The sequence below is a fragment of the Astyanax mexicanus genome, chromosome 15 (genome assembly GCF_023375975.1).
Source record: "Astyanax mexicanus isolate ESR-SI-001 chromosome 15, AstMex3_surface, whole genome shotgun sequence".
NCBI classification, from domain to species: Eukaryota; Metazoa; Chordata; class Actinopteri; order Characiformes; family Acestrorhamphidae; genus Astyanax; species Astyanax mexicanus.
Window position 1 is genome coordinate 29966610 of NC_064422.1, and position 24931 is coordinate 29991540.

The 24931-nt window shown below is 37.7% G+C and overlaps 3 protein-coding genes across 3 annotated transcripts in view; 1 reads left to right on the forward strand and 2 right to left on the reverse strand.

Moving 5' to 3' along the window:
* Nucleotides 1–230: 230 nt before the first annotated feature.
* Nucleotides 231–8018, reverse strand: psmd11b (proteasome 26S subunit, non-ATPase 11b). The gene is made up of 13 exons (XM_007259176.4): nucleotides 7868–8018; nucleotides 4860–4961; nucleotides 3919–4115; nucleotides 3758–3815; nucleotides 3440–3634; nucleotides 3099–3243; nucleotides 2634–2694; nucleotides 2466–2528; nucleotides 2243–2368; nucleotides 2024–2059; nucleotides 1495–1546; nucleotides 1238–1380; nucleotides 231–1153 (listed from the first exon to the last, which is right to left on the reverse strand). The coding sequence occupies exons 1-12, from the start codon at nucleotides 7956–7958 to the stop codon at nucleotides 1238–1240; spliced, it is 1269 nt and encodes a 422-aa protein (XP_007259238.1). The 5' UTR covers nucleotides 7959–8018; the 3' UTR covers nucleotides 231–1153.
* A 1718-nt stretch (nucleotides 8019–9736) lies between these two features.
* Nucleotides 9737–16498, forward strand: cdk5r1b (cyclin-dependent kinase 5, regulatory subunit 1b (p35)). The gene is made up of 2 exons (XM_007259175.4): nucleotides 9737–10062; nucleotides 12056–16498. Exon 2 carries the CDS (start codon nucleotides 12294–12296, stop codon nucleotides 13206–13208), a length of 915 nt encoding a protein of 304 aa, XP_007259237.1. The 5' UTR covers nucleotides 9737–10062; nucleotides 12056–12293; the 3' UTR covers nucleotides 13209–16498.
* Nucleotides 16499–18123: 1625 nt separating this feature from the next.
* Nucleotides 18124–24931, reverse strand: part of myo1d (myosin 1D) — a 136543-nt gene continuing 129735 nt past the window's right edge. The window contains exon 22 of the mRNA XM_007259173.4: nucleotides 18124–23361. Within this exon, the coding sequence (XP_007259235.1) occupies nucleotides 23205–23361 (157 nt within the window). The 3' untranslated portion in view covers nucleotides 18124–23204. The remainder of the gene's footprint in view (nucleotides 23362–24931) is intronic.

Below are 24931 nucleotides of genomic sequence, written 5' to 3' on the forward strand. Positions count from 1 at the left end.
TGGATAAGTTGCTTGTATTCCTGTTCATTTCCAATTAAAGGAGCAGACAAGGCCTAATTCCAGTTTAGCTTAGGAACACTGGCAAATGTCCCAAGGGATGTACATAATAAATATATTATATATAAAGTTATAAAAAATATTGCACAAAAACTGTAAAAACACAGATTGCATCTCAATCTAAAATGCACCTTGCATTTCTTAGTATGGACCACAGCAAAACTCAGAAAAACTCAGAAAAAGGAATCTGTATTTTTGATTACATGAAAAAGATGATTGACAAAATTTTTTTTTAAATCCACACCGGCTATAATTTACAACTTGTGTTCTTTGCTAGAAATCTAAAATGCATATATAGTCCAACTAAAGAAATTAAATTTATCCATACTGCAGTTAAACATTAGCATTTTAATAGTTAAAAAAGAAGTTATTAATGAATACCTTGAAAGAAGAAGGGAAGTTTAATACAACAAACATATTTAGAGTTAAAGACAATGAACTGCAATGTGTATAATCAAGAGTATACCGAGTAACTGTACATCAAACTCAAATCATTTGAACTTAAAAAATATTGGAAAAATAACCATGATTGGTCTGATTGCTGGCAACAGTGCTCGCTACAGAACCATTTGAATAGCCTTAACATGCCTGGATCTGGCACATCCTACTTTTACTGCAGACAGAATAAATGTGCTTCCATGAGACTAGAACTAATGGAGACAATCACAGTTATCCACATTTCCTCGCGACCCCAAAAGAACAGGGAGTTGAAGCAGTATTGCACCACTGGAGGTTGTTACTCGATCTGTAAAAAGAGTTATAGATTTCTATGTGATGACTTTAAGATTTTATTGTAGTTGTACAATATTCCCTGATGGCCATACTGGCCGATGACAGATACACTGAGGGGGGGAGAAATGAAAGATCAAAATAAAGAGGAGAAGAGAAGGATGAAATTGTCCATTGAATGAGGAGTTAAAAACTCTCGGTTGGGGAGCGAAGTGAATCCGTTGTAATTTTGTGAGTCTTACTCTATTGTCCCTTCTCGCCTTGACAAAAAAGGCTCCACATGTTGGCCACACACGCATGCAGACATACACTCACACACACACACACACACATCCACTCTGCAGAGCAAAATCCTTTTGCGTTTGTTCTGCGGAACAGAAGAAAAAAAGAAATTAGAACATGACCAAACCATTGTAATGTGTTTTTTTTTTTTACTTAATGATTGTCTTACCTATGTCAACTTCTTAGCTTTGTTGTACAGTGAATCCACAACTTTGCTCATGTTCTGTATGGTTTCGAGAGCCGCCTCGTAAGTCTTGTCTACAGGAGGCTCCTCAAAGATGATCAGGACTCCCTCACCTTGGTCAAGAATGCCTATGATAGAAGAAAGACCCAGCAAATATAAGAGGGCTGAACTGAGACCACTATCAAATGCAGGAGTGCCAGCTAAAATGGTGGGAAATTTATCCAGGCACATTAAAATCTTACCATGGAACTTCTTGTCCAGGATCATTTGTGACAATTTTCTCTCAACATCACCCTGAAAGCCAAACCAAGGACATTAGACATGTGTTTTGTTAGGTCACACACCCATATACTACAAACAGGGACAAAAGCATTGCGTCAGCAGCCCATTCAGAGTTCTTCCTGAAATCAAATGTATTTAAAACATAAGTAAATAAATAATTCTTATTTTTTAGGGTAACTATTTTGGAGCACTGCAGTGATTTTACTGCATTTAGTGAGGTCTGAATTTATGAATTTGGAACATTTGTCTGGTTTTCAATAAATTTCAAATTTTGCAACCTTTTCACCACTGCACAAATTAAATAGCCTATATGTATTTATGGCTTGCTTTTTAATAAAGATCGCTTGCTTTTCACTTATTTGACTGATTTATAACTGTTACAATAAACAATGCAAACACAATGGCTGATGACGTATCTTACGAAATTCATAAGAAGCATCAAAACATTAAGTTAAGTCAAGAAAACAAACATTACAAATGTTAGCTTACCTTTGACAGTTTGATGAGCCCTGATATGTGGGTTATCTATAACACAATACAAATATCATCAACAGATGCCATTAAAGGAGCATTCAAGCAAAACATAATATGAAACCACAAATCAGACACCGTTCTAATAATAGTCTGCCAGAGAAAATCTACAGAACAGTATTTTTTTTAACTGATTAAACCTGACAAATGTGCTTAAACTGCTTTTTGGCACTCTACCTGTACTCTAGAGAAGGGCTCAATGACACGGATTAGGTTCTGCTCCAGCAGGTTGTCATAGAGCTTTGCCAAGTGTGTGTTGATGATTGGGTCATCCCTCAGTTCTTTTGTGTACTCCGTCAGCGCCTTCGAGCGTGGACATGCAGAAGAAGCACAGGCAGGTAATAAGCAACAGAAAGAAAGCCCTGAATCATCAAGGAGAATATGAATAAGCCTGCCTCACCTTTTCGAAGTCTGCTAATGACCTGTTCTTGCTTGCTTGTGCTACACACTTCAGAGCATCCGTCTGTTACAGATGAGGAGGTAGAAAAGAGGCAGAACCACTTAGTTTGTGCATGTGTACACACAGGAGAATGAGCCACATCCAATCACATTCTAAACAAACACTTACCTGTCTCCCAGCATATCGTAAGGCCAGTTTGCCACTGATCAAGGCTTGTACTTCTTCAGGCCTAAGGAATGACAGAAAAAAATAATTTGATTAAAATGACATTTCACATCATCTTCACAACTAATAAACATAAGTCATTAAGGCTACCCGCTGGCATACTGCCACTGGCTGCTGCACTTGGACCCCAGGCCACATTATTTCACCCAAACAGAAGCCTACACATCAGCCAAAAAGCATTACTTTCAATGTGATGTTCCAAAGCCTTTACTATTAATACCTGTATGAGTCATTAGCCCCAGGCCTATTTTCTACTGCACTTCAGCAATGTCCATTACTTGTGCCAAAAAAAAAAAGTTTATGCTCTCTAATGCAACATTACATAACAAAGGCCTTTATGAGAACGACATGTACAATTCACACTCCCACACAGGCATGAGTAAAACTGTAAGCTGCTCTTTTACTTACAAGTTGAGCATGATCTTGCAGAGGAGCATGTATTTCAGGGCAGTGATGGCCCTGGGGCTGTCGATGGAGTCATAGCCCTCAAATGCCTCAAAGAAGTAAGAATAGGCTGTCTTCCAGTCCTTCTCTTCAGCTGCATGGATAATGCCTACAGGAAATACAGAGCACAATTACTACTATTCATACACACAAACACAGCATTGTTGGCCATATAGATAATACTATATGTACTGATTGTATTACACCATCTGTAGTCTATAAATTGTAGTTATATTTTACTGTTTTCAAAACAAAACTTAACACTGAAAAGATAAAGTAATGTTCAATGTACAATGAAGACTTGCCTGACTGCATGTCCAATGCTGCCTGAAGCTTGGGAGGACAGTAGATGGCATTGGCTGTGGTCCTGGCAGAGGTAAGGGCAGCCCTGGCCTTAGGCAAGTTGCTGAGTGCATGATAGGTTTTACTCTCAAGCAGTTGGACCTCCACAAGTAAAGCTTTGTCATCCATCTTCTTCAACTCTTGCAGTAACTGGGAACCTGCAGAACAGAACATGACAGGTTACAAACTACAAAAAGTACACATTACAAAAGAAAAAGCCTCAAAGCCTAATAAGCTTTTACTTTCTCCTCTTATTTTAACAATTTTATTAAACAACTCACCCAACTGCAAGGCCTCCTGGAACCTCTTGGTGTCAAAATACAGTGAAATCAAACGAGCCTACACCACACACAAAAAAATAAATAAACATTTAGTTCCTATGGAGACATCAAAGTATAATGCCACTCTACACAAGCAGTGGTGCATTATGAAGTATATTTACCTCCAATGCCTGTCTGAGAAACGTCCTCTTCTCAGCTTTGGCCCACTCAATGCACTCCAGACACAGCTCTACCTCCTGGCCCGTGGCTGCTTCCATATCCAAAAAGAGATCCAGCAGAGAGCGCACCAGTCGGGCTGCCTTGGCCTTGCTTATGGAGATCAGGAAAGGCCTGACAAACTTCAGGAGCCCTCCAAGCTCTGGGATGACAGAATAAAAGATTTCATTACAAATGAAAATGTGCTATTATGCTACGTTCACATTTCAAGACACATTGCTCATATCCGATTGATTTTGGCTCACATCAGATCTGGCTATTTTGACGGTTCACATTCACAGATGTATGTGTGTGTAATGTGAACGAATCTGTCCCTGAAACGCCTCACATGCGCACATTGATACGAGTATAAACATCACCTTCACCATAAACAACAAAAAAAAAACATATTGTAGCTTTACAAAGGAAAATTAATGTGTTATCAGGTCTGTGGAGCATCTTTTGCTGGAGTAAAGAGCAAACAGCTCATCTGAAGTACATGCTCAGGTCGAGGAGGCGAAAAAAGGCCAGGCGGCTTGCTTTTGCAGCTACAGCTGGCAAAGCTACACCAAGAAAGGTGTGAGTACAAGAAAGAAGCACGCAGCACATGGGTAATAGCAAAACATTCTGCGAATGCAAATTCTGATTTGACCGATTCATATCCATGAATCGAATACATATCTGATTTAGGACATATGAATGTGACTCAAATCTGATTTGAAAAAATTTGATTTGGCATGTTTAGACAGCCATGAAAAATCAGATCTGAGTCACTTCAGCGTGGTACAGTAAATGTAGCTTAAGTGCGTGTTACAGACTTTAAAAATCACCTTGAGGAGTTCAATATTAAATATATAATTTAAAAAGAAATATATATATATTTTTGGGGGGGGGAAAGGTACACCACCTGCTGCTTGCCCCGTCTTGGCCAACAGTGTGCCAAGTTCCAGGATGCTCTGTTCTTTGACGCGCACCGCTTCTTCATCATCCTGCTGAACATCCCGCCTCACTGGAGAAACATCACAGTGAGAAAAGTAAGCACAAGACAATGACTGTCCATCAAACAAAATTAATAACTTAAATCAGCAAGTCATTAAAGTGCAATAACACAAATCTTATTAAAAACTGAGTGCAAACATACACTGAAACATAATAATTCACTCTGAAATACGTCACATAACGTAGACTCATGCATCATCCAGAATTCTGAGGTTCCCCCTCTAGCTGAAATGCACAAGTGGTACACACAAGGCATTTTCTAATACCTCTAAACCACTAAAATTACTTTAGACATAATTTAATCAAAAATGGTGCATCACTCACTCTTTAGGTAAAATAAACTTCTTTAATTAAAAACAAAATTTCCAATTAAATGAAGTCTATTTCTGCTACAGAGTAAGTGATGTGCCATTTAAAAATTTTGGTTAAATCATCGAGCTCCCCACATTACAGTACAGAAAATATAATCTGAAAAGGTTATCCCTAAAGTAATACAGCATATAAAATAAATAGTATTTAAAATATTTGACATTTGTCTTTTGATAGATTTTGGCATTTATTTAAATATAATTAAAATAACTTATCACATTACAATATTAGCACAGTCTAAAATCTAATAAGCTCTAAACCACTAAGGTTGGAAAATAGTATTTAACATATTTGACAGATATCATTCATTCAATAAAGAGGAAGCACTGCATTTTAAATGTATGCAACGACTGATTTAATTGAGGGAACAATTTAAATATTCAAGGTTTAGCATTACTACAGTACTTTAAGAGACTTCAAATGTTTGTGCCTAGGTTACCATTTTAATAGTAGTTATTCACAAATTGTTAAGTTTTTTAAAGAAAAATAAAAATCACAACAAACAGCAACTTGTGTTAAACAGTTTATGGTAGTTTATGGAGACAGCCAGCCAGCTAGCAGTAATGTTACCCTGTCTGAGACAGACAGCCGATCAAGTTAACCAGACAAGCTGGGTTTTTACTAAGTAAAAGTCAACAAATTCCACCCTTAGCAATTACGTTACAGCTAATAAAGAGCCATTCTAAGCAGATTTAGAATCTACTAGCTAACTATATAACGTTAGCTTAGCGTTACAGCAGCGTTAGCAAGCTAGCTAAATCGCTGACTAACTGCTGTAGTCCGTTTCCATGAAGCTCAGTCAGCTAGCAGTAAGCTAGCTAAACCCGGGCACCGGGCCTAGTCAAACAAAAAAAAAATCAATATCATTCTCAAATAAAAGGAATATAGTTAGCCAAAATAAGTTGATTATTAATGTTATTTTAGGACACTTTTCTAACTGGTGAGGTAGCTGGCTACGTTATTAGCTAGCGGAACTTTAATTGAAAAACGCGTCTACAGAGAAGGATCTATCTAATTTGTTTAACTAGCTAGGTTAGCAGGCTAATCTACAGAAGGTGGTAAAGTCCATTAACTCAAAACTAGACTTTTTGTATTTATGACTACTTAATTATTTTGTGAATAAATTATACAATTTAGCTAGAAAATCCCAGAACGTACACGACTGTAGTATATGTAACTAATTAGCCAGCAAATCTAACGAGCTAACCAAGTAACGTTAACCCTAACAACAATTCCTCAAAATAAATAAGAAAAATATAATAAAATTAATCGCTTGCTAACTAGCCAACACAAAGCTAGTTCTTTGACTAGCTAAGCTAACTAGCTTCACTTGTTTGGCAAAATATTCACTATAACCTTTTAGCTAGATGTGTAGCTAACCTAGATAGCTAGCACATATAACCTAACTATGATATTCTTTAGTGCTCATGATAGCTAGCCGCTGTTCCGTCGAGTTGTGCTACACATCGATATATGCTTCTTGCCACCAGTACGCCTGCGCAGACCTATTTCTTTATATATTTTATACGTTTTTATGATTTAGAATTTTTCAGTTCATCTTTGTTCGTTATTCTTTTGTGCTTTAAACCTCAGCTCATTGTTATTCTTTGTTGCGAACGTTAAAAAAATTAACGTTAAATAGCAATTAATAATAAGCAACAGTAATAAGCAAATTAAATACAAAATATTTGTTTGTTTATCTAATCACGTCTTATTGCATTAACTTTAACGTTACTTTTTGATTCAGTGAGTTGTTTTGCTTATCCAAATATCCTGTAGGAAGCTTATTTCTAAGAGGGTACTTATTTTTGTATTTTTACGTTTAAATATAATCTAGGGTAGCACGATTTGACAGGGCAGAACAACTCAGGTCACCGGCTAGTTAGTTAGCCAACAGCTAGCAAAGCTAAAACCATTCCTATTTAACTACAAACTGAGAACCTAGGTTAATGAACATAAGGTCATAAGGTAATAAAATACTTGCATCATTTAATAAAAAAAAAGTCAGTAATTTCGACTGGTTGGTTTTTGGGTTCAAAATAACATGAGCTAAGTTTGAATTAGACCGGTGGGCTCATATTTAGTTAGCTTAGCTAGCTAGTCACATTATAGAGCTTACCAGGAATAGCTTGATTTAGCTTAGCTAGCTAAACAACACAGGCAAACTAGTTAGCCAGACAGCTAACTTAACGCACCTACGCTCATAATTCCAATGGTAGTTAATCCATATCCTGAAACTAAAAATCCGTCCCAGGATTTTGTTCGTACTGCCGGGACAGCCCTAGGCTAAGGAAGCTTCAGCGGACCCATCCAGGCAGTTGGAACAAAATCCCGGGACGGATATACTAATTCACTCTCCGCTAGCCGAGCTGCTAGCTAGCTAAGCTACCCCGGCTAACCCCCAGTAGCTGTAGCTGAGCAGCACTGACAGTGCAGTGAGTCAGCACAGCAGCACCGGCTCGCAGTTTCCCGCACACAGCCTCGCTAAACTCACTCTCAGAGCAAACTAAAGAACCAAGACCAGCAGAACCCGCCAAAACCTCTCACCTATCGAGTGTAGAATATCGATAGAGGCGTCCCGGTCCGTACTGATGAGAGATTGAGCTCTCTGAAACTCCACCACTGCCGCGGCTGCCATCTTCCCTATTCAAACCTACAGACCCACAACCACCCGCGAACTGCACCACAAATACGTAGCAAGAGGGCAGACCGCCGCGGGTCCTTGTGGGTGTTGTAGTGCCGTAGCGTCTACGGGCGCCTTCTGGGTATTGTAGTACATCAAAACATCTCTACCACTGATCAGCATCATCCATGTGCTTTACTTTTTTATTAAGCAAGTTTTATTGAACAACACTAGCCAATGAATCACAAGTGTAGAAAAAGCAATAACAATCTCAGAAAATAAAAGTTCATAATTATCTTTTTATTTTTTTGGAAAAGTTTAAGTATAAAACTGTAATTGAATGTTAAGTTAAGAGACAGCAACGTACCAAGATATGACACATTTAAACAAATTAAGCCACAAAACATAAGATTGAAAGAACTTGACAGAATAAATCATAGTTTAACTGGTACGTAAAGCATTTTTTAAAAACAAACAGACAATAACAAACAATAGCGAGATTATAAAGCACCTTATTTAGTACTTTTAGACATAATATACAGTTTTTTTTTACAGCACAACCCCACAGCAAGAGTACATTAATTGTTATTTAGTCACAATCTTTAGTGCTATCAGTGTATCACACAATTTAAAAATCAAGAACTGTGATATTAAGATCTATTTTTCTTTTTGCCTTTCTATTTATTTTCTTAATATGTTTTAGTGACTTAAAGAAATTGGCAAACCATGTTTAAATCAGATGAAGGAGGGTGTCATTTCTTTCCAGTCCACGTGAGTTAAAAAAAAATAAATAAATGACGCATTGATATGATCATGTAAACCAATTTTTAAAATTGTGACATGTAACCAATCTCTGAAACGATTTATGTAGATGTATTATTGATAATAAAATAAATAACAATACTATTTAAAAAACCTAGAATTATTATATATATAAACAAGAAACCTGAATAATACAACAAAAAGAAATATGATCTCTCTTTCTTAGAAAAAGATATATATTGTTATATATTTATAAAAATATATTGATATATACACTCTGTTTCTATAAATTTTCCATTTTTTCTTCTCTTATTGATAGGTCTGTGTATATGTAATAACTTCAATAAAAAAAAAAAAATAAAAAAATTCACCTATATGTACAAGTCAGGGTAGTGACCACACCTGGGAATGCCTTTTTTATGACAAAATAGCTGTAAAATAACCTTATTAAATAAATTATCTGGAAATACTGATCTCAAATTTTTTTTTTTGAGAGGACAAAAAAAGGAAGATAAGTTTAAAATATTACAATGAATGATCTGGAAATACTGATGTCAAAAAATATCTTGACAAAAAAAAAACAAAAAGAAAATATGAAATATAAGTTTTTTTTACGTTTTTAACAAACATGTTATTTCTATAATACTACGTTATATTATTCCTAGTGTGATATTATTCCTTTTTTAAAATAGAAGGATCTTACATTTTAGACTAGTATTTGTGATATGATTTTTTTTACACCACTACATTAGCCGATAGCATAGATTACATGGGAAAAAAAAACATCGATATATGTCCACACTTCTGTGTGAGTGTGTGTCGGGGTGGAGCTGTGGTTGGTAAACAGCAGGCAGCAGTAGTTCAGTGAGAGAGGCTAGACTAGATTAGAGCAGAGAGCGGCGCTGTCCCGCTGTGAACCGTCCAGCCAGGCTCTCTCTCTCCTCTCTCAGCCTCAGCATCTCTCTCTCACACACACACACACACACACACATACACACTATCAGCACTCTCACACACAGAAACACACACACACACACACACACACACACACTATCAGCACAGCACAGCACAGCAGCGCGTGTACGCTCTTCTGTACAGGCGCGCGGATATTCTCCTTGCTTTGGCGGAGACGGTGCTTTTCCACACTGGATTCATTGTTTTATTTTGCGTTATTTAAGCTAACAGCCTGTGATTCTCCATATTATCATCTTTATTATCATTTCCATCGCGGTGCTAGAGCGGATCCTCTCGTGTCACCTTGATGCGCAGCATATCGGAGCATCCACAGACAGCCATTACTGCGGATCTGCTGTCCTCTCATTCACAGCAGCAGCAGCAGCAGCATCACCAGCGTACAGTAAGTACATTTACTCTATAAATACAGCAAATATGAACACATCCTGCGGTTTTTAGGACGAATACTAAGATGAACTGCATGTTCTAGATGAAGGATATGGGGTTTAATCTTGATTCATATTCCATCCCTTTCAGTGGAGGCTGATGTAAACATGTGCAAAGATGTTGTTAGCCTCGAGCATCCAGGAGAATCCAGATGTTCGATTAACTATATTGAGTGGATGACTGAAAAAATAACAATTAATCACACAGGAATGATGATTTAGACAGGCCTATTGCTGTATCATAGGCGCCACACATTTTCAGGACCTTGGACAGCCGCTCTACATAGCAGCATCACTGAAGCCCACCCTTCTCCCACCATAATAGCAGCAGCAGAGGGAGATTATAAAACGATGAAAACATAATGCTTCAAAATAGACTACTATATTATCTGCCTATTATTTGAGAGGAGATGCATAAATGGAGATCTGACAGTATACAGGGATTGTGTGGTCAGACATATTTTTACAGACTTATAAAACAACAAGCATTTATTTAATGCTGATTCCATTAAATCACATTAAATATGATATGTTGTTAAATAAGCTGTATTGTAGCCACTGATCAAATCTGTAAACCCACTGCCTTCAAACGTAGGTTGCCTGTGTAGGCTGTAGAGTCTCTTGCTGTTCTAATGGGGGCGAATCTGGTGTTTACATTTTGCGCCTCCATTGCAAAGCCTGCAGGAGGGCTGCTACATGATTCACGCCCTGTAGCCTACGACTGTCCACACACAGCATCTTTATTTATTTAAAACAACAGATCATCACAACAGTATATCAAATTCACGTTTAAAATAATAAAGAAATCAGTGAATCAGTGCCAGAGAAGAAACATATTTGGTTGCATAAGGAATTTTACTTGTGTGAAGAACCTGTAAGAACCTCCAAACTAAATTCCTATACAAAATATAGTCTCTACACTGATTATTATTAATATTAGGTTTAGAACGATATACATTCAAGCCAAGAGCCATTCAGGTTCATTCATGCATAACAATGCAGTCTACAGTCCTACAGTGTTTTGCCCTGTTGTGGGGGTGTAGATCTGTACTGGGTCTGTAGATTATGTTTGTCATTAACATACAGTATGCAGGTATATGTGTATGGGTTTCTGCAGGTGTAAAGCATCCAACCACCTTATTATGGTGTTGGGGTAGACTACTATGGTGTTAAAATGTGAATTCACAGCTTTGTTAGGTTGGTGGCCTTTGTGATGTTTCAGAATGGGTTGTATTAATGGTACATTTGCCAAGAGCTACAGTTTAGCTCTTTTAGTTAGTTAGTTTAGTTAAATATTGATTTAACTTAAAAAAATGTAAATTTAACTCTGGAAAATTTAGTGTGTACATTTGATGCTGATTCATTATATAGACAATTTTATTGCAGTTTATTATTTAGTTTAGTGTACTTAAAACCTTTAAAACCTGAATCTGGTTTATTTTAATGAGGTTACATGACAAATTTAGGGTGTTAAAAAGAATACCTCACCGGGTTTGAACATTTTAAATACCAGTTTAAGCTGTTCAGGCAACCTATTACAGAGGGTGTATTGATACATTTAGACATATAGGGTTGGTTTCCTGATGATAATACAATAAGCCTTACCCTGGAAATCACATAGTATACTGAAGTCTAGTGTTAACCTGATATTAGTATGGAGGAAATCAATTTAAAGTAATAATTAAGCAGTTTGTATTCAGGCTAATATTTGGTCCAAATATGGCATCATAAATTGATTGTCTTATGGTCAATTCCAGTGTTTATTTATTGACAAACATTACATAATTGATTATTATAATAACTAATTATCCTAATACATGATATTCCTATTTATTACTATGGAATCAGTTGAGATATGATGTTTGTTTATCCTTCAGTTCTGCGAATATAGTAAAAAATGCACAGTGGTAGTATTTGTGGTAATTAAATTTCATTTTTCATTTCTCACAGGTATTGCAGTAAAACAAATCAGGATCAAAGAAGGAACTCATTCCGCAATTATCCACCCAGACACTACTGTTCTTCGGGTGTGAACACCAATTCAGATTTTTGATGCTGAACTTACACTGAGCCTGGCGTCTGGGTCTCTAGTTGTGGAAGCATTGAGGCGGGACCCTCAGCTCCAGTGCCAGTTGTATTCTGTGGTCATTTCCTAACCTAGAGACCCTGCCCATCGTTCTCTGGCATCATGGGAACCGTCCTTTCCCTCTCACCCAGCTACAGGAAGGCTGCCCTTTTTGAAGATGGCCCAGCCACGGTGGGTCACTACACGGCCGTTCAGAACAGCAAGAACGCCAAAGACAAGAACCTGAAGCGACACTCGCTGATCAACGTCTTACCGTGGAAGCGGATAGTAGCGGTTTCAGCTAAGAAAAAGGGCTCAAAGAAAGTGCAGCCCAACACCACCTACCAGAACAATGTCACCCACTTGAACAATGAGAACTTGAAGAAGTCGCAGTCCTGTGCCAACTTGTCTACGTTTACTCAAGACCAGTCAAGCCCTTCAAACCAAGGCTCCAAAAGCTCCAGCAATGTGGCCTCCTCGGTCAAGAAAGCACCTCTGTCCAGCTCCAATGTGGCACCTGGTACACCTAAGAGGGTGATTGTCCAGGCCTCAACCAGCGAGCTCCTGCGCTGCCTGGGGGAATTCCTGTGCCGGAGATGCTATCGCCTCAAGCACCTTTCCCCCACCGACCCAGTGTTATGGCTGCGCAGTGTGGACCGTTCCCTACTGCTGCAAGGCTGGCAGGACCAAGGGTTCATCACTCCAGCCAATGTAGTGTTTGTTTACATGCTCTGTCGGGATGTTGTCTCATCAGAAGTGGCCACAGAACACGAGCTGCAGGCAGTGCTTCTCACCTGTCTCTACTTGTCCTACTCCTACATGGGCAATGAAATCTCCTACCCACTCAAGCCATTCCTGGTAGAAAGCTCCAAGGAGACCTTCTGGGACCGCTGCCTGTCCATCATCAACCTGATGAGCGCCAAGATGCTGCAGATCAACTCCGATCCACACTACTTCACCCAGGTCTTTGCGGACCTCAAGAACGAGAGCCAGAAAGAGGAGGAAAGGAGCCGCTTACTCATTGGGCTAGACCGGTGAGGGAATGCTGAAGCGGGTTTTGGCGTGGAGCTGCACCCTTGTCTGGCATTTTTGAAAGGGTTTCCAAATTAATGGATTGACAAATGTGGGAGAGCACATTATTAAAGCTTCCTATGAGAATTCTGAGAAAGTGTCCAGTATTTAATCACTGTACAAATGAACCATTACACTATTGAAAACAAACGTGCCAAGAAGGGTCATAAAAGAACTTTGAAGATCCTTTCTTATATAAAGATTTAGAATGTCTAAATCCTCACAAAGTTTTCCAAACTATAGTATTTAAGGAACCTTTGTTTTCAGAGCTGAATGTTCAAGTCTGTGATATGATCAATGGAAACTTTGGACAATTTAAACTGTTTGATTTTAGGCCTTTCCTAGATTTTTAATTGGCCTGACCCAAACAGAAATGCCAGACCCTGGATGCACTCAAGTAGTCTCATATGTTAAATATTCAAAATCACAGACAAAAAACAAGTCATCAACAAGGTCATAAATAGAGAAAAAATCAAGAAAACACCTGAGTAGGAACACCAATTTACAGCTATGAATGTGGAGAGGCCTCCTGCTGCTGTCTATCTAGCCACTACTGGACTACTGGAGATGTGCACTGCTTTTTTGTGGAAATGTTTCTGCCGGACTGTTCCAACAATAAGAACAAAATAAGACTGTGATTAAAAGGCAGAGGACATGCACTCCTAAACTGCGGCCATGCTGTTTGGATGCTCACCGAATGATTAAACACTTTTGGCTATAGTAGCATTACGTCCAAACACGTCCACGTGTCCACAGGAAGGAAGAGGCATGCTCCAGTGATCTGTGTACATATATGTATATTTCTGTATGTCTGTAGAGAGTTCATGGATGCCACAATCGGATGATTTCTGAGAAAAATGTCAGCGTTGCACGGTGAGGTTTAACAAATGAAAGGTGTGAGGCGCACTGAAACGAAGGACCTACTTTATTTTCATCTACAAAACACAATTAAGTGGATGTTCTACTCTCCCTAGGTGGGCTTTTTCCATTAGTTTACATGGTTCACATTCTTTTCTACTCAGAAATATAACCGAATGCATGCATGCCATGCAATTTGTATGGCATTTTGAGGGCATAAAAACTTAATTTACTTCTTTCCATTGAATTTGCATTTGCATTTAGGGAATGCTCTTTAAAAAAAAGGCAAATCTAGTTTATTTAGCTATGCTTGCTACAATGAGCCATGATCTTACAAAGTATCTTTAGTTGTTTTGTCTTAAGTGTCACTGTCTAGTTTGAGCAAGAGTCCATAGAAAAAAAAGCAATGTAATAAAAAAAAGCTAAATGTAATTTTACAGAAACAGTGCCATACCTTTGATAAAAATCATGTAGGTCTAAGAAACACACCAAAGGAGGGTGATCTTTGAAACGGTTCATTACTACTGAGAATATCTATTCACTCTTAATTTATTGCTGTTTATTTATTCTCTTAGCACATCCCTTGTATTTAAAAAAAGTGTAGTATTGTATTGTACAGATGAATGGTACAATGGCTACTTTCATGTGTAGCATTTAGATGTAGGTGATTTGGGGCAGACATGATTACCTTTGGTGGAAATGAAGATTGTAGTTGATGCAAATGTGCATTGGAAGGATTTAGCTAAGGATGTTCCATCGGGGAGCTTAGTTGAAAATCTATTTCAAATCTGAGCATCGCCAAGGGTAGTTCATCAGTTACACGAGGAACAAGAAACTGTTGGTTTCAGACCATTTTCTCTCTCTCTTTCTCTCTTTCTGACCTGCACCATAAGTCCATTCTGGTTCTAAACTGCTGGGACGTTCCACATATCAATAGCCGAAAAGCAATCACTGGCAGGCAGTCTATTTCTGTCTTAAAGTCATTTCATGTCACGGTAGAAAATGACAGCCTGAGAGAGCGATTACTCCAACATAAGCCAAACATTAATGGAACACGGTTCCCTGCGGTGGACTGGATGAGATGGGGCTGTGGGGTCAGTTTGTAAGACCTCTGTCCAGATAAAGCAGGATTTTAGCTGGACAAGCCATGCTTGGAAATGTCTGACATGCGGAGCTTAAGGACCAAAATGTCACTGAATGAAACATTTATCCGAAGCTGGGGATTTTATTTTGTGGGCGTAATATGCTGCTTACAACTTTATTTCTAAATTTGGATAAATGCGATTGTGATTATGTCAATGTCAGATGCTGCAAGGAAAGGAACATTTTATTACTTCATTGTAGGAGGTTGAGGTATATTGAGTCATCCAGCTGAATTCTCATCAAACGAGGAAGAGGAGGAGTTTACAGATGGTTGATGTGTAATTGCCCGATTTCTGATCATCTCAGCAGTGATAAACTACGCATGCTTTCTTTTAGTAGTTGTGTATCTCAGATTTTTTTTTACAGAGCTAGGAAACGTAGTAAACGTCATATAAACAGACGTGATCATTCATCCTTGGACAGTATGAGTACATATGATGGCTGTGTGGTATTAACAATGCCCCTGAACTGCAGAATGTGTGGAAACACTGGATTGGCATGGTTTTTGCTCCTCTCTGCTGCCTTGTTGTGTCTGACAGAGGGCATGCGGGAATGTAGTGGAGGATGTGAGAGGTAGTAATGTGGTGGCTAATGTGCACTGAGTGGGTTCTGAATAAGACTGCTGAGTAGCGCCATAGGGACTAGCACTTTTCTCTGGATTCAGCTCAGAGGAAACTAAAGAGGCTTTTAAGTCTCCAGGCCTAATACAGGGGAGTCCTCCTTTGCTGCCTGCCATCAGTTGCCACCACTTCACTATGATGTGCCATTTTTCTTTTCACTTACATCACTGACTTGTCATTTGTAAGAGAGGAAACACTTTTAAAAACTTAAAAAAAAGACAAAAAAAGAGAAGTGTACTAGATTACAGCGGTCATTTTTTTCTGTATCTCGTCACATATTTCTTTGTAGAACAACAAAAAAAGACATGTTACAAGTCTTAAAAGAGAGGGGCACTCTCAAAGACTGCATGTGTGTGTGACTGTGTGAGAGCTGATTTGTATAGAGGAGTGTCTAAGTTTTTTTTTTTTCTTACGGGGGCTGGGGAGAACGTAAGGCAATGCTTTTTAGAGGAGAATTCAACACGGGATGGAGTTTGACTGGTGGGTGGGGTCGGGTTCCGAACTGTTACATTTACATTCTTTAAAAAAAAAAAAGGAGACAAAGTTGTTGCTGTAATTGAACTTTTTCAGTTTGGTTTTGCTTATTTTTATTTATTTTTGTACTGTGATGGAAAATAAAATGCACTGATCGTTAAAGATGCAAGAAAAGTTTGGCCATCCTTATCCTCTCTTTCCATAATACTGCCCTTATTTTTCATCATTAAACTCTATAATATTAGTTGGATCTAGTGGGAAAGGTTAGGGTTGAAGGCTGTGGGAAGAATCAAAAGGGTTAGAGGGATGGGAACCTTTGGATCCAACCCTAAGATTTATAAATACTGTATGAAGGTTTGTACATATGTTTTAATATCATACTTAAAACAGTATATTTATGTTATTGCAGTTTGAAATTCCAAACCAGGAGTTCACCAATATAATACTCAAAATAAAGCCAACCCCACCAGACCTCTGGAGACCACCAGGCTCTTCAGCTCTCTTCAGCTAGGCAACTGCACACCATATTAAATTGACATACATTGGGTTGTCCATCTTTTTGCAAAACCTGAAGGAAAAAAATGTCCAAATATGACAAAAATGTTTTACGCTAGTATTGAGTGTAAAAGTTTGAATATTACTAAAACGGCAAAAAAAAAAAAAAAACGACAAGTAACAAATCACTAATTTTTCTCACTCTAGGATTGATTAAGAATGACTGTTATCTTGAAGAGCGATGTAAGGGAGTTCTCAAATAAACATTAGTGTGTCAAGCCATATGCACCTCTGGTGGGTCCAGTAATGTACCAATTTACCATTGATGCATGAGTAGTTTTATGTGAAGTATATAAACAATTACCTTTTATGCTTATATATACCTGTAATGCTTATAAATAAGCATGTTGCACTGCATCTGGTATTTTTTTCACCAATGGAAGTTATATATATATATATATATATATATTAGTATTTGTAGAAATGTTATTTTAAAGTCTCTCTTCAATTCAGTTCCTATGTGGTATATATTTCAAGAAAATGCTGTGTTTGGAATAGATTGCTTAGACGGTTTCAAATTAACCTAAAGTGAAGTATAAATCGAAGCAGTTATGCACACAGGAGCACTTTCCATTACTGCCACTGGATTGTTTAAAAACTTCAGCAGCACTGCTGTGACTGATCCACTTACATGTACCAGCACAACACACACTAACACATACCCCCACCACTCAGATTATACTGTACCTGCTCTGAAGGGGTCCTGATCATTAAAGAACAGCATAAAAGGAGGATATTTTTTTTTTAATGGACAGAAACAGATACAGGGCTCCTGTCTCTAAATATAAAATTACAAAGTGCTGATACTGTAAATGATCAGTGGAAATAATATTGATAATTCATATAGAAAAAAGGAGAGGGTCATAATGTAATGCTTGATCTGTGTATTAATGTACCAAAGTTGCCTATTCAGCAGTCATGAGCTTCAGGCTGGTGGAGAACTGGACCACGGTGTTCTGGTCGCATGAGGTACTTCAGCATTTAGAGTGTGAGAAGGCGGATAAAGCTTCATCAGAGCACAAACTGTGCCAACCGCCGGATCAGCCTGCAAAAGTGCTGCCGTCATGATTCAGCCAGGCAGCGAACGGATCTGACACATTTAAACGTCATCAGCAGCACAGAGAAAACGGAAAACACAGCTGTTCATGCTGGATTTATGACCATTCTGACACAAACAACAACAAAACACCAAACAAACACCCATATTATATCACCATCTGGAAGCAAAGGTCTTGGTTTGGGTGCTTTAAGGGAAAGGGCATGTTTATTTGAGCAGTGATATTTGTTACAGCATGTCATAAACCCACGTGGTATTACAAAAAAAAAAAAAAAAAAAAAAAAAAAACAGGACAACAAAGATGTCAGTTGTTCTTTAAAGATTAGATAACAGCACAGATCAGATGTGTTTCCATAATTTTAGTTCTGGATCCTGAATAAAAGCAAAAAATGGCTTTTAATTAAGGTTTGAAATAGCAAAACAAGACGTATGAATTGAAACATACACAATAAACATTTCACAATGTTCCCTTACATTTGGTTGAATTCTGCGTACAACAATCAAATAAAATAATAATGTGTTTATTAAATATTTGAAATATACAATTAGGCACATACATTGGTTTTAGCTGAAAAAAAAAAAAAAATTAAACAGCAAAATTATACATATATTAGAGCAAGAAACACAAAGGTGCTGAGGGGTTATCATGGCGCTAAAGCTACTCGACTCATCATTATCATAATCAGACACGAGCAGATTTATAGAACAATAAACAAATAACCAATAACAAATAAAAAATAACCAGGGAGTCTGTCTGTAAGTGAGAACAGAGTGAGAGCAGGTTAATGTAATGTACAGTTATGTTATAAAATTATGAACATGAGCAAAAGTGCAAGTGTATCTGGCTGTTGATTAATGATGACGTGGCCTTTTGGGCCAACATCCATCATGTTTTTATTTCTCTTAACAGAAATGATAAAAAACTCAAAGCAGAAATATATAAAAAATAAATAATGTGAATAAAAACCATATCAAACTGCTATCAAATCTTCAGATGTTTTAATTAACTATGCTGGGAAAACCGTTTAGGGTCAGCTGACTTTTTCACATGCTCCACCCACCACCACATTCTAATGAAGCAACAGTTGCATGGCTGGACAAAGCTCAATTTAACCCAACATATTTGAAAGCTGACTCTACACGGTGTTACATTTAAGATTTATGGTGGTTATTGGAAATAATTTTACTTAATATACTTTTATCCCATTTTCACCCCAATTTAAACCAACCCACTCATTAGGACTCCCCCTATCACTAGAAATACCCCAACACCAGGAGGGTGAAGACTAGCACATGCCTCCTCTTATACATGTGAAGTCAGCCACCACCGGCTCTTTTCGAACTGCTGCTGATGCATCACAGCACGTTTGGAGGAAAGCGCAGCGACTCGATTCTGATACATCAGTGCACAGACGCCTTGTGCTGATCAACATCACCCTTTAGAGTGATGTAGGGAGAGAGCACCATCTACCCACTCAGAGAGAGCAAGAGCAATTGTGCTCTCTCAGGGCTCCGGTAGCTGATGCGACGGTAACCTAAATGAATAGGAAAGAGCTGGATACCTTAATGGTAGTGACTGAATTACTACTGAATTTCAGTAGCCAGTATTTAGTTCCAGCGTGCTTAGGTAAATGGTAACTGATATTAATGCCCTCTATAAAAACTTACTAAGCTTACTAAGTACATGAGAATGAAGTGAAACAAATAGTTTTTTATACTTTAGCTAAATCTTTATTGTGAGCAAGGTAGCAAAGACTAAACACTAAAAAAGCTGAATGTAGGAGGCAAAAAAACATAGATTTGCTCTGAAGACAATCTTATATTTTCTTTACTGGAAATATAAAGATTCTTGATCTAATGGCAAAAAAGTGATGCAAATGAGAAGCCAATCAGAAAGTCCCTACATTATTAAGCCCTCCCACCAAATGTTATGTTTTATGTGGCCTCAGGTATGGAACGTTAACCATGCTGAGAAATGCTAAAACTGGTTTGTAATGGCTGGTTTATACCTTGCACATCACAAAAGGGTGAGGCCAAATCACAAATTAATTATTTATAATTTATTAACGTACTTAAACTCTTAAATCCTTCAGTTTACTTTATAAAGTCTGCCTACCTAATATTTGTGGGCAGTGCGTGCATTGGTAATTTTCCATCCATAAGTAATTCATTAATTATTATATTCTCTGTTCTGCTGGCGAGCAGCCTCCGAATAGTGAGGAATATGTAAGCTGGGAGTGTGCTGTATTAGTGCCAAGGCCACAGGGATGGAAACGGCTGTAGCGTCTGGCTCGCTCTCCTCATGGCATGGGGGTACGTTGTGTTTTGTCTTTCTCTCTCCCACTATGCACGGTGGCAGAGTTTACCCAGCCAGGGCATACAGCCAAAAGACACAATACAGATAGATAGAGACAACACAGGGACAAAGACAAAGAGCACAGAGACAAGACAAGGGAGATGATGAACGAGGGGCAACACCACATTTTTTAGCTTTCACTTTGTTCTAATGCAAGCGAATTGCTTCAGACACACGTATACATATACACAAAGACAAAAGAGCATAAGGAATACAAGTTGTTCAAGGATGAATTTGAGCAACAGAGCCATCAGAAGGCTTAGGTTAGGTTAAAACTAGGGATGTACTGGATACTGGAAAAAATATTATATTGTTGTATAATAATGCATACTGCAACTTTTTTAAAAAATTACAGAATTTTTCACCTGATTTCTCTAGAATTCAATGATCTGAGGTATGATAAACGGTATTAATGCACTATGTTTATCAATGATCAAAGTAAAATAAATGATATTGGGTACTGATAAATATACCATGTAAAATAAGAGCAGTATGGATTTTTTTTTCATGACATGTATGACTTAATATACCATTTATGACATTCCACATCCTACAACATGACCACTGCAAATTGCAATGATGGTGCTAAAATGATAAATTGAGCAGCTCTTGTTAAAACAGGAGCTATTGCCTGGATCAGCCTTTAAATACTGCCCAAGGCTTTCCTTCTGCAAACCTACATCCCATCAATTAGACACATTTCAGCATCACAGAGCGCAGATGAACACAGACATAAGCTAGAAATTATTTTGGCCAACTGCTGTGATCCTAGTCTTCTGATTAAAGTTTTTTTGGTCTCCCAAACCCCACAGTTAGAAGAGTACAATGGAACAGTAATTATAATGGAACAAAAGACCAGCAGCCAATTTGTTCAGTGGCACTTGCGTCTTCTCTCAGAGAACGTCTCTTTAAAACTAGGCCAGACACTCTGGGAGCTTTCACTTAGAACCGCGCAGTCCTGATTCAGTTCATATGAGTCGACAAAGTTAAACAAAGTTATACATCAATCAGCACACATGAGGTCCCACAATCTACAATCTTCATTCATGCCATACCAATTATACTATATCTAATGATCAAAAATGCAAAAAAAAAAATATATATATAAATTTGAACATTTTATCTGCCTACAGTAAGAACTGTACCATGTTATTAATTATTGTTATTAGTCTTAATAAGAGTTAATAAGAGTCAGGTTTTAACCTTGAAATGCATTTTCTTGCCTGATTAAAGCCGCAGTCACATTAGATGCACATTAGAAAACGTAGCAAGCTAATTTAGGAATCAACTGTCGGACTCATGTTAAACCACAGAATCACAGTATCACACACTAAATTTTAACACAATATAATATAATATACTACTGCACATAAGAGCTGTGGTTTGTGGCAATGAGTGATTCGAATTGATAATGTAACCAGACACTTCGCTGTCCACTGCTGGTGATTAGATCCTTTGTTTGCACGGACAATTCCAGCCAGATACCACTGGTCATGATCATTACCGCCCGTTTTGCTGTTCACTGTGGGTGGTAATTTCCTTTATGATATATTTCTGGTACACACGTGCCAATCTGGACTGAGGAATGTTAAATGTCAGCTCTGTTTTTGGAAATAGAACATCCCATCCATTTGGCACCTAATATGAGGCTGTTCCTCTGATAATTAAATCACGTCTTGTTCAGCCTAAATTACAAGGCAATACCACATGACTTACACAAGTGTGGGGATTCCCATGCGGTCTCCTGAAGTATATCTTCATATGTATCTTACATATGTCTATCCAATGACCTTTCACATATAGAGGCTCGCTGTGGAAGGGGCAGCGGTGGGGCCATGGTTGCATCAAGATCAGCACAACCAAACAAAAGTAAAACATTTGCGCTCAAATTCACTAATGGTGATAAATATTCAAATTAATGCAATTTCAACCATATAGAATATCGCTTACAGAAGCCTAATGTCACTGTGGCTTAATGCAGAAGAAAGCATGGCTCTGCTAAAGGCAGGTTCAACTATGGGCTCCTTCCAGGATTGATGTTTAATAGAAAGACGTCTCTAAATGTTTCAGTCACATCTAGCTAGAAGCATCTACACTGCCATTAAAGCCAATAGATTTTTTTTTTTTTTTAGAACTGACAGTTTCTAATAACATCAGCCTGATAAATTCAGCTGTGTAACTGTTACCTATATAAACAATATATAATCCCCTTTACATCTGCACAACTGAAAATATGCATAACAAGTTTTTAAGTTTTAAGTTTTTAAGAGAGATTTTAATGCTCCTCTCTGAGCACTTAAGGAACGTCACGGATATGCTCAACATATCCCTCTACAAAACCTGCGGTGCACAAGTCTTTGCGTCTGCTACATGGCCACTAGGAGCTGTGATATACATATCATATCCAAAACATAGCCATACTTGATCCCAAACGAACACGATATCAAAAACAGAAATATTCTCTTTAAAGAACAGAACAGCCCTTACCAGCATATCAAAACACGAGCTAGATATTTTGAAGCCTTGCATACCATGATTCCTATAAATATTATATGTATGTGTCCCTTCATTTGGCTAAAATGGTAAATAAATATGATGCCTCATCAATCTCATAGAATCTTTTTGAAAATTAAGTGCATTTCATCTTTTTTTTGATGAATCATCTCATCTTTCATTATTATGCATCTCATTCTGAGCGGGAATATACATTCAGGGATATTCCTACACATGAAGTGTCCTCTTTAAAAAATCTGTGGTTCCAAAAAAACAAAACAAACAAACAAAAAAAGCATTGCCTTTAATTAAGGCAAATTTGGTATGGCTTAAACATTGATGCTGTGCAGAACCGTATCTTGACATGATGACATCAGGAGACATCCTGCATTGCCCGTCATCATCCTTCAGTTTCCCGGTACTGCTAGGATGTAACCTGATCGGCTCTTGGTGAAGTCGGGCTGTGACTGGTTGATCCTGGTCTCCACGACCACCGTGCACTTTCTCCCATTCATACTGCAGTGAATGGGACTCACAATGTTCACCTGGAGCTTCCTCCTCTCACTAGAGATAAAAAGAGAAAAAGAAAGAGAAAGACAAAGAAAGATTGAATTAGAATAAAACTTTGCGAGTTCATCATTATTCATCATTTTAAAACACTAACTGTTGTGCAGAAGAAGGAAGTTTTAATATGAATGGAAAAACAGAAATTTCCCAAAAATAGTGTTAAAAATTGTGTGTTAGTCACAGTGGGAGTTCTTGAGCAGATGGAAAAAATTTACTCCACTTTCTCACAGAAAATCAATGTATTATGTAAGAAAAAGTAGCTGTGTTTTTGTTTTTGGAATTTTTGGAAATGCATAAAAAACTGACTAGAAGGACAGAAGCAATTTCAAATTTATACACCTAGCTTTAATCGTATGTGCTAATTTCTAGTTTAGAAATCATATCCCTCAAACCATTTGTATAATCTGATTTATCCATACATATGCTGGCTGGTAAAACATTAATATGTTTTTATATATATATATATATATATATATATATATATATATATATATATATATATATATATATATATATAAATAATTTTATTGCATTTTTTTTCCAAATGCCCTAAAAAAGAACATTTTGCATAATACAATAAAATATCACTATATTGCTCACCTCTAGTATTAAACAGTATAAATATAGACCCCTCATTAGTTTCTTAAGGGTACAGCCACTGAAAATGTACCCGAGACAATTTACCACAGAGACAATTTAGCCAAACAATGCTGTAGAGAAATAAAGCTCAAACGAGAAACCCTATAAATCACAGTGTTCTTACAATAAGCCTATTTGCCAACCGGATATAGACAGATATTTAAACTGCAGAACGAAGCTAAAAGAAGTCAAGAAGAGCCAGAAGTGATGAATCAATAATGTGCTAATCTGACGCAGTGATTCAGAGAAGCGACCTTCAGAGGGAAGCTTACGTAAGAAAGTTTCCTGATGAAAGAAACCCTCACAACAATAAAGCTGCCATCCCCCACATCTCCATAACTTACTCCACAAGCCTGGCTGCTGCACCAGCCGTCTCTATAGCAACCCCGTAAACTCTTCTGCGTGTTATGGTCCCTCCTGTCAGCCAATAGGATGCTATTATCTGATAACTGTCTCCTCCAGCATCCATCACCCCCTCTCCATCTCTACACTTATACAGGAGTGCTGTTAGGAAACAGCAGGACGAGCTACACACTGTTCTGTTCTGTTGCTCAGGCTACAGTAAGCTGCTGGAAAACCAGCCTCTTTGTTTTATCCAAGTAAACCTTAAGTAAATAAATGATGCTTTATAGAGGCTTTCTGTAACTTAAATGATGCATTTTACAGGAAGCATAAGATTACTCATGTAGGAAGACCCATTCATCATTTGCTCATTACCATTACCACCTAAGCTCACTGTCTAGCAGCCTTCTCTTTCGGCTCAGCTTTGTCATTCCTTATTAAAAAAAAAAAAATCACCAGGATGATCAGCAGTAGCTGATGTCAAAGTATTGACTGAAAGGAAAACCAAGACAAAGGAAATGCTAGGATTGTAATAAAAGATACAAATGTAAAAAGCAGTGGCAAGCAGTGAATATAGTGGGTACCC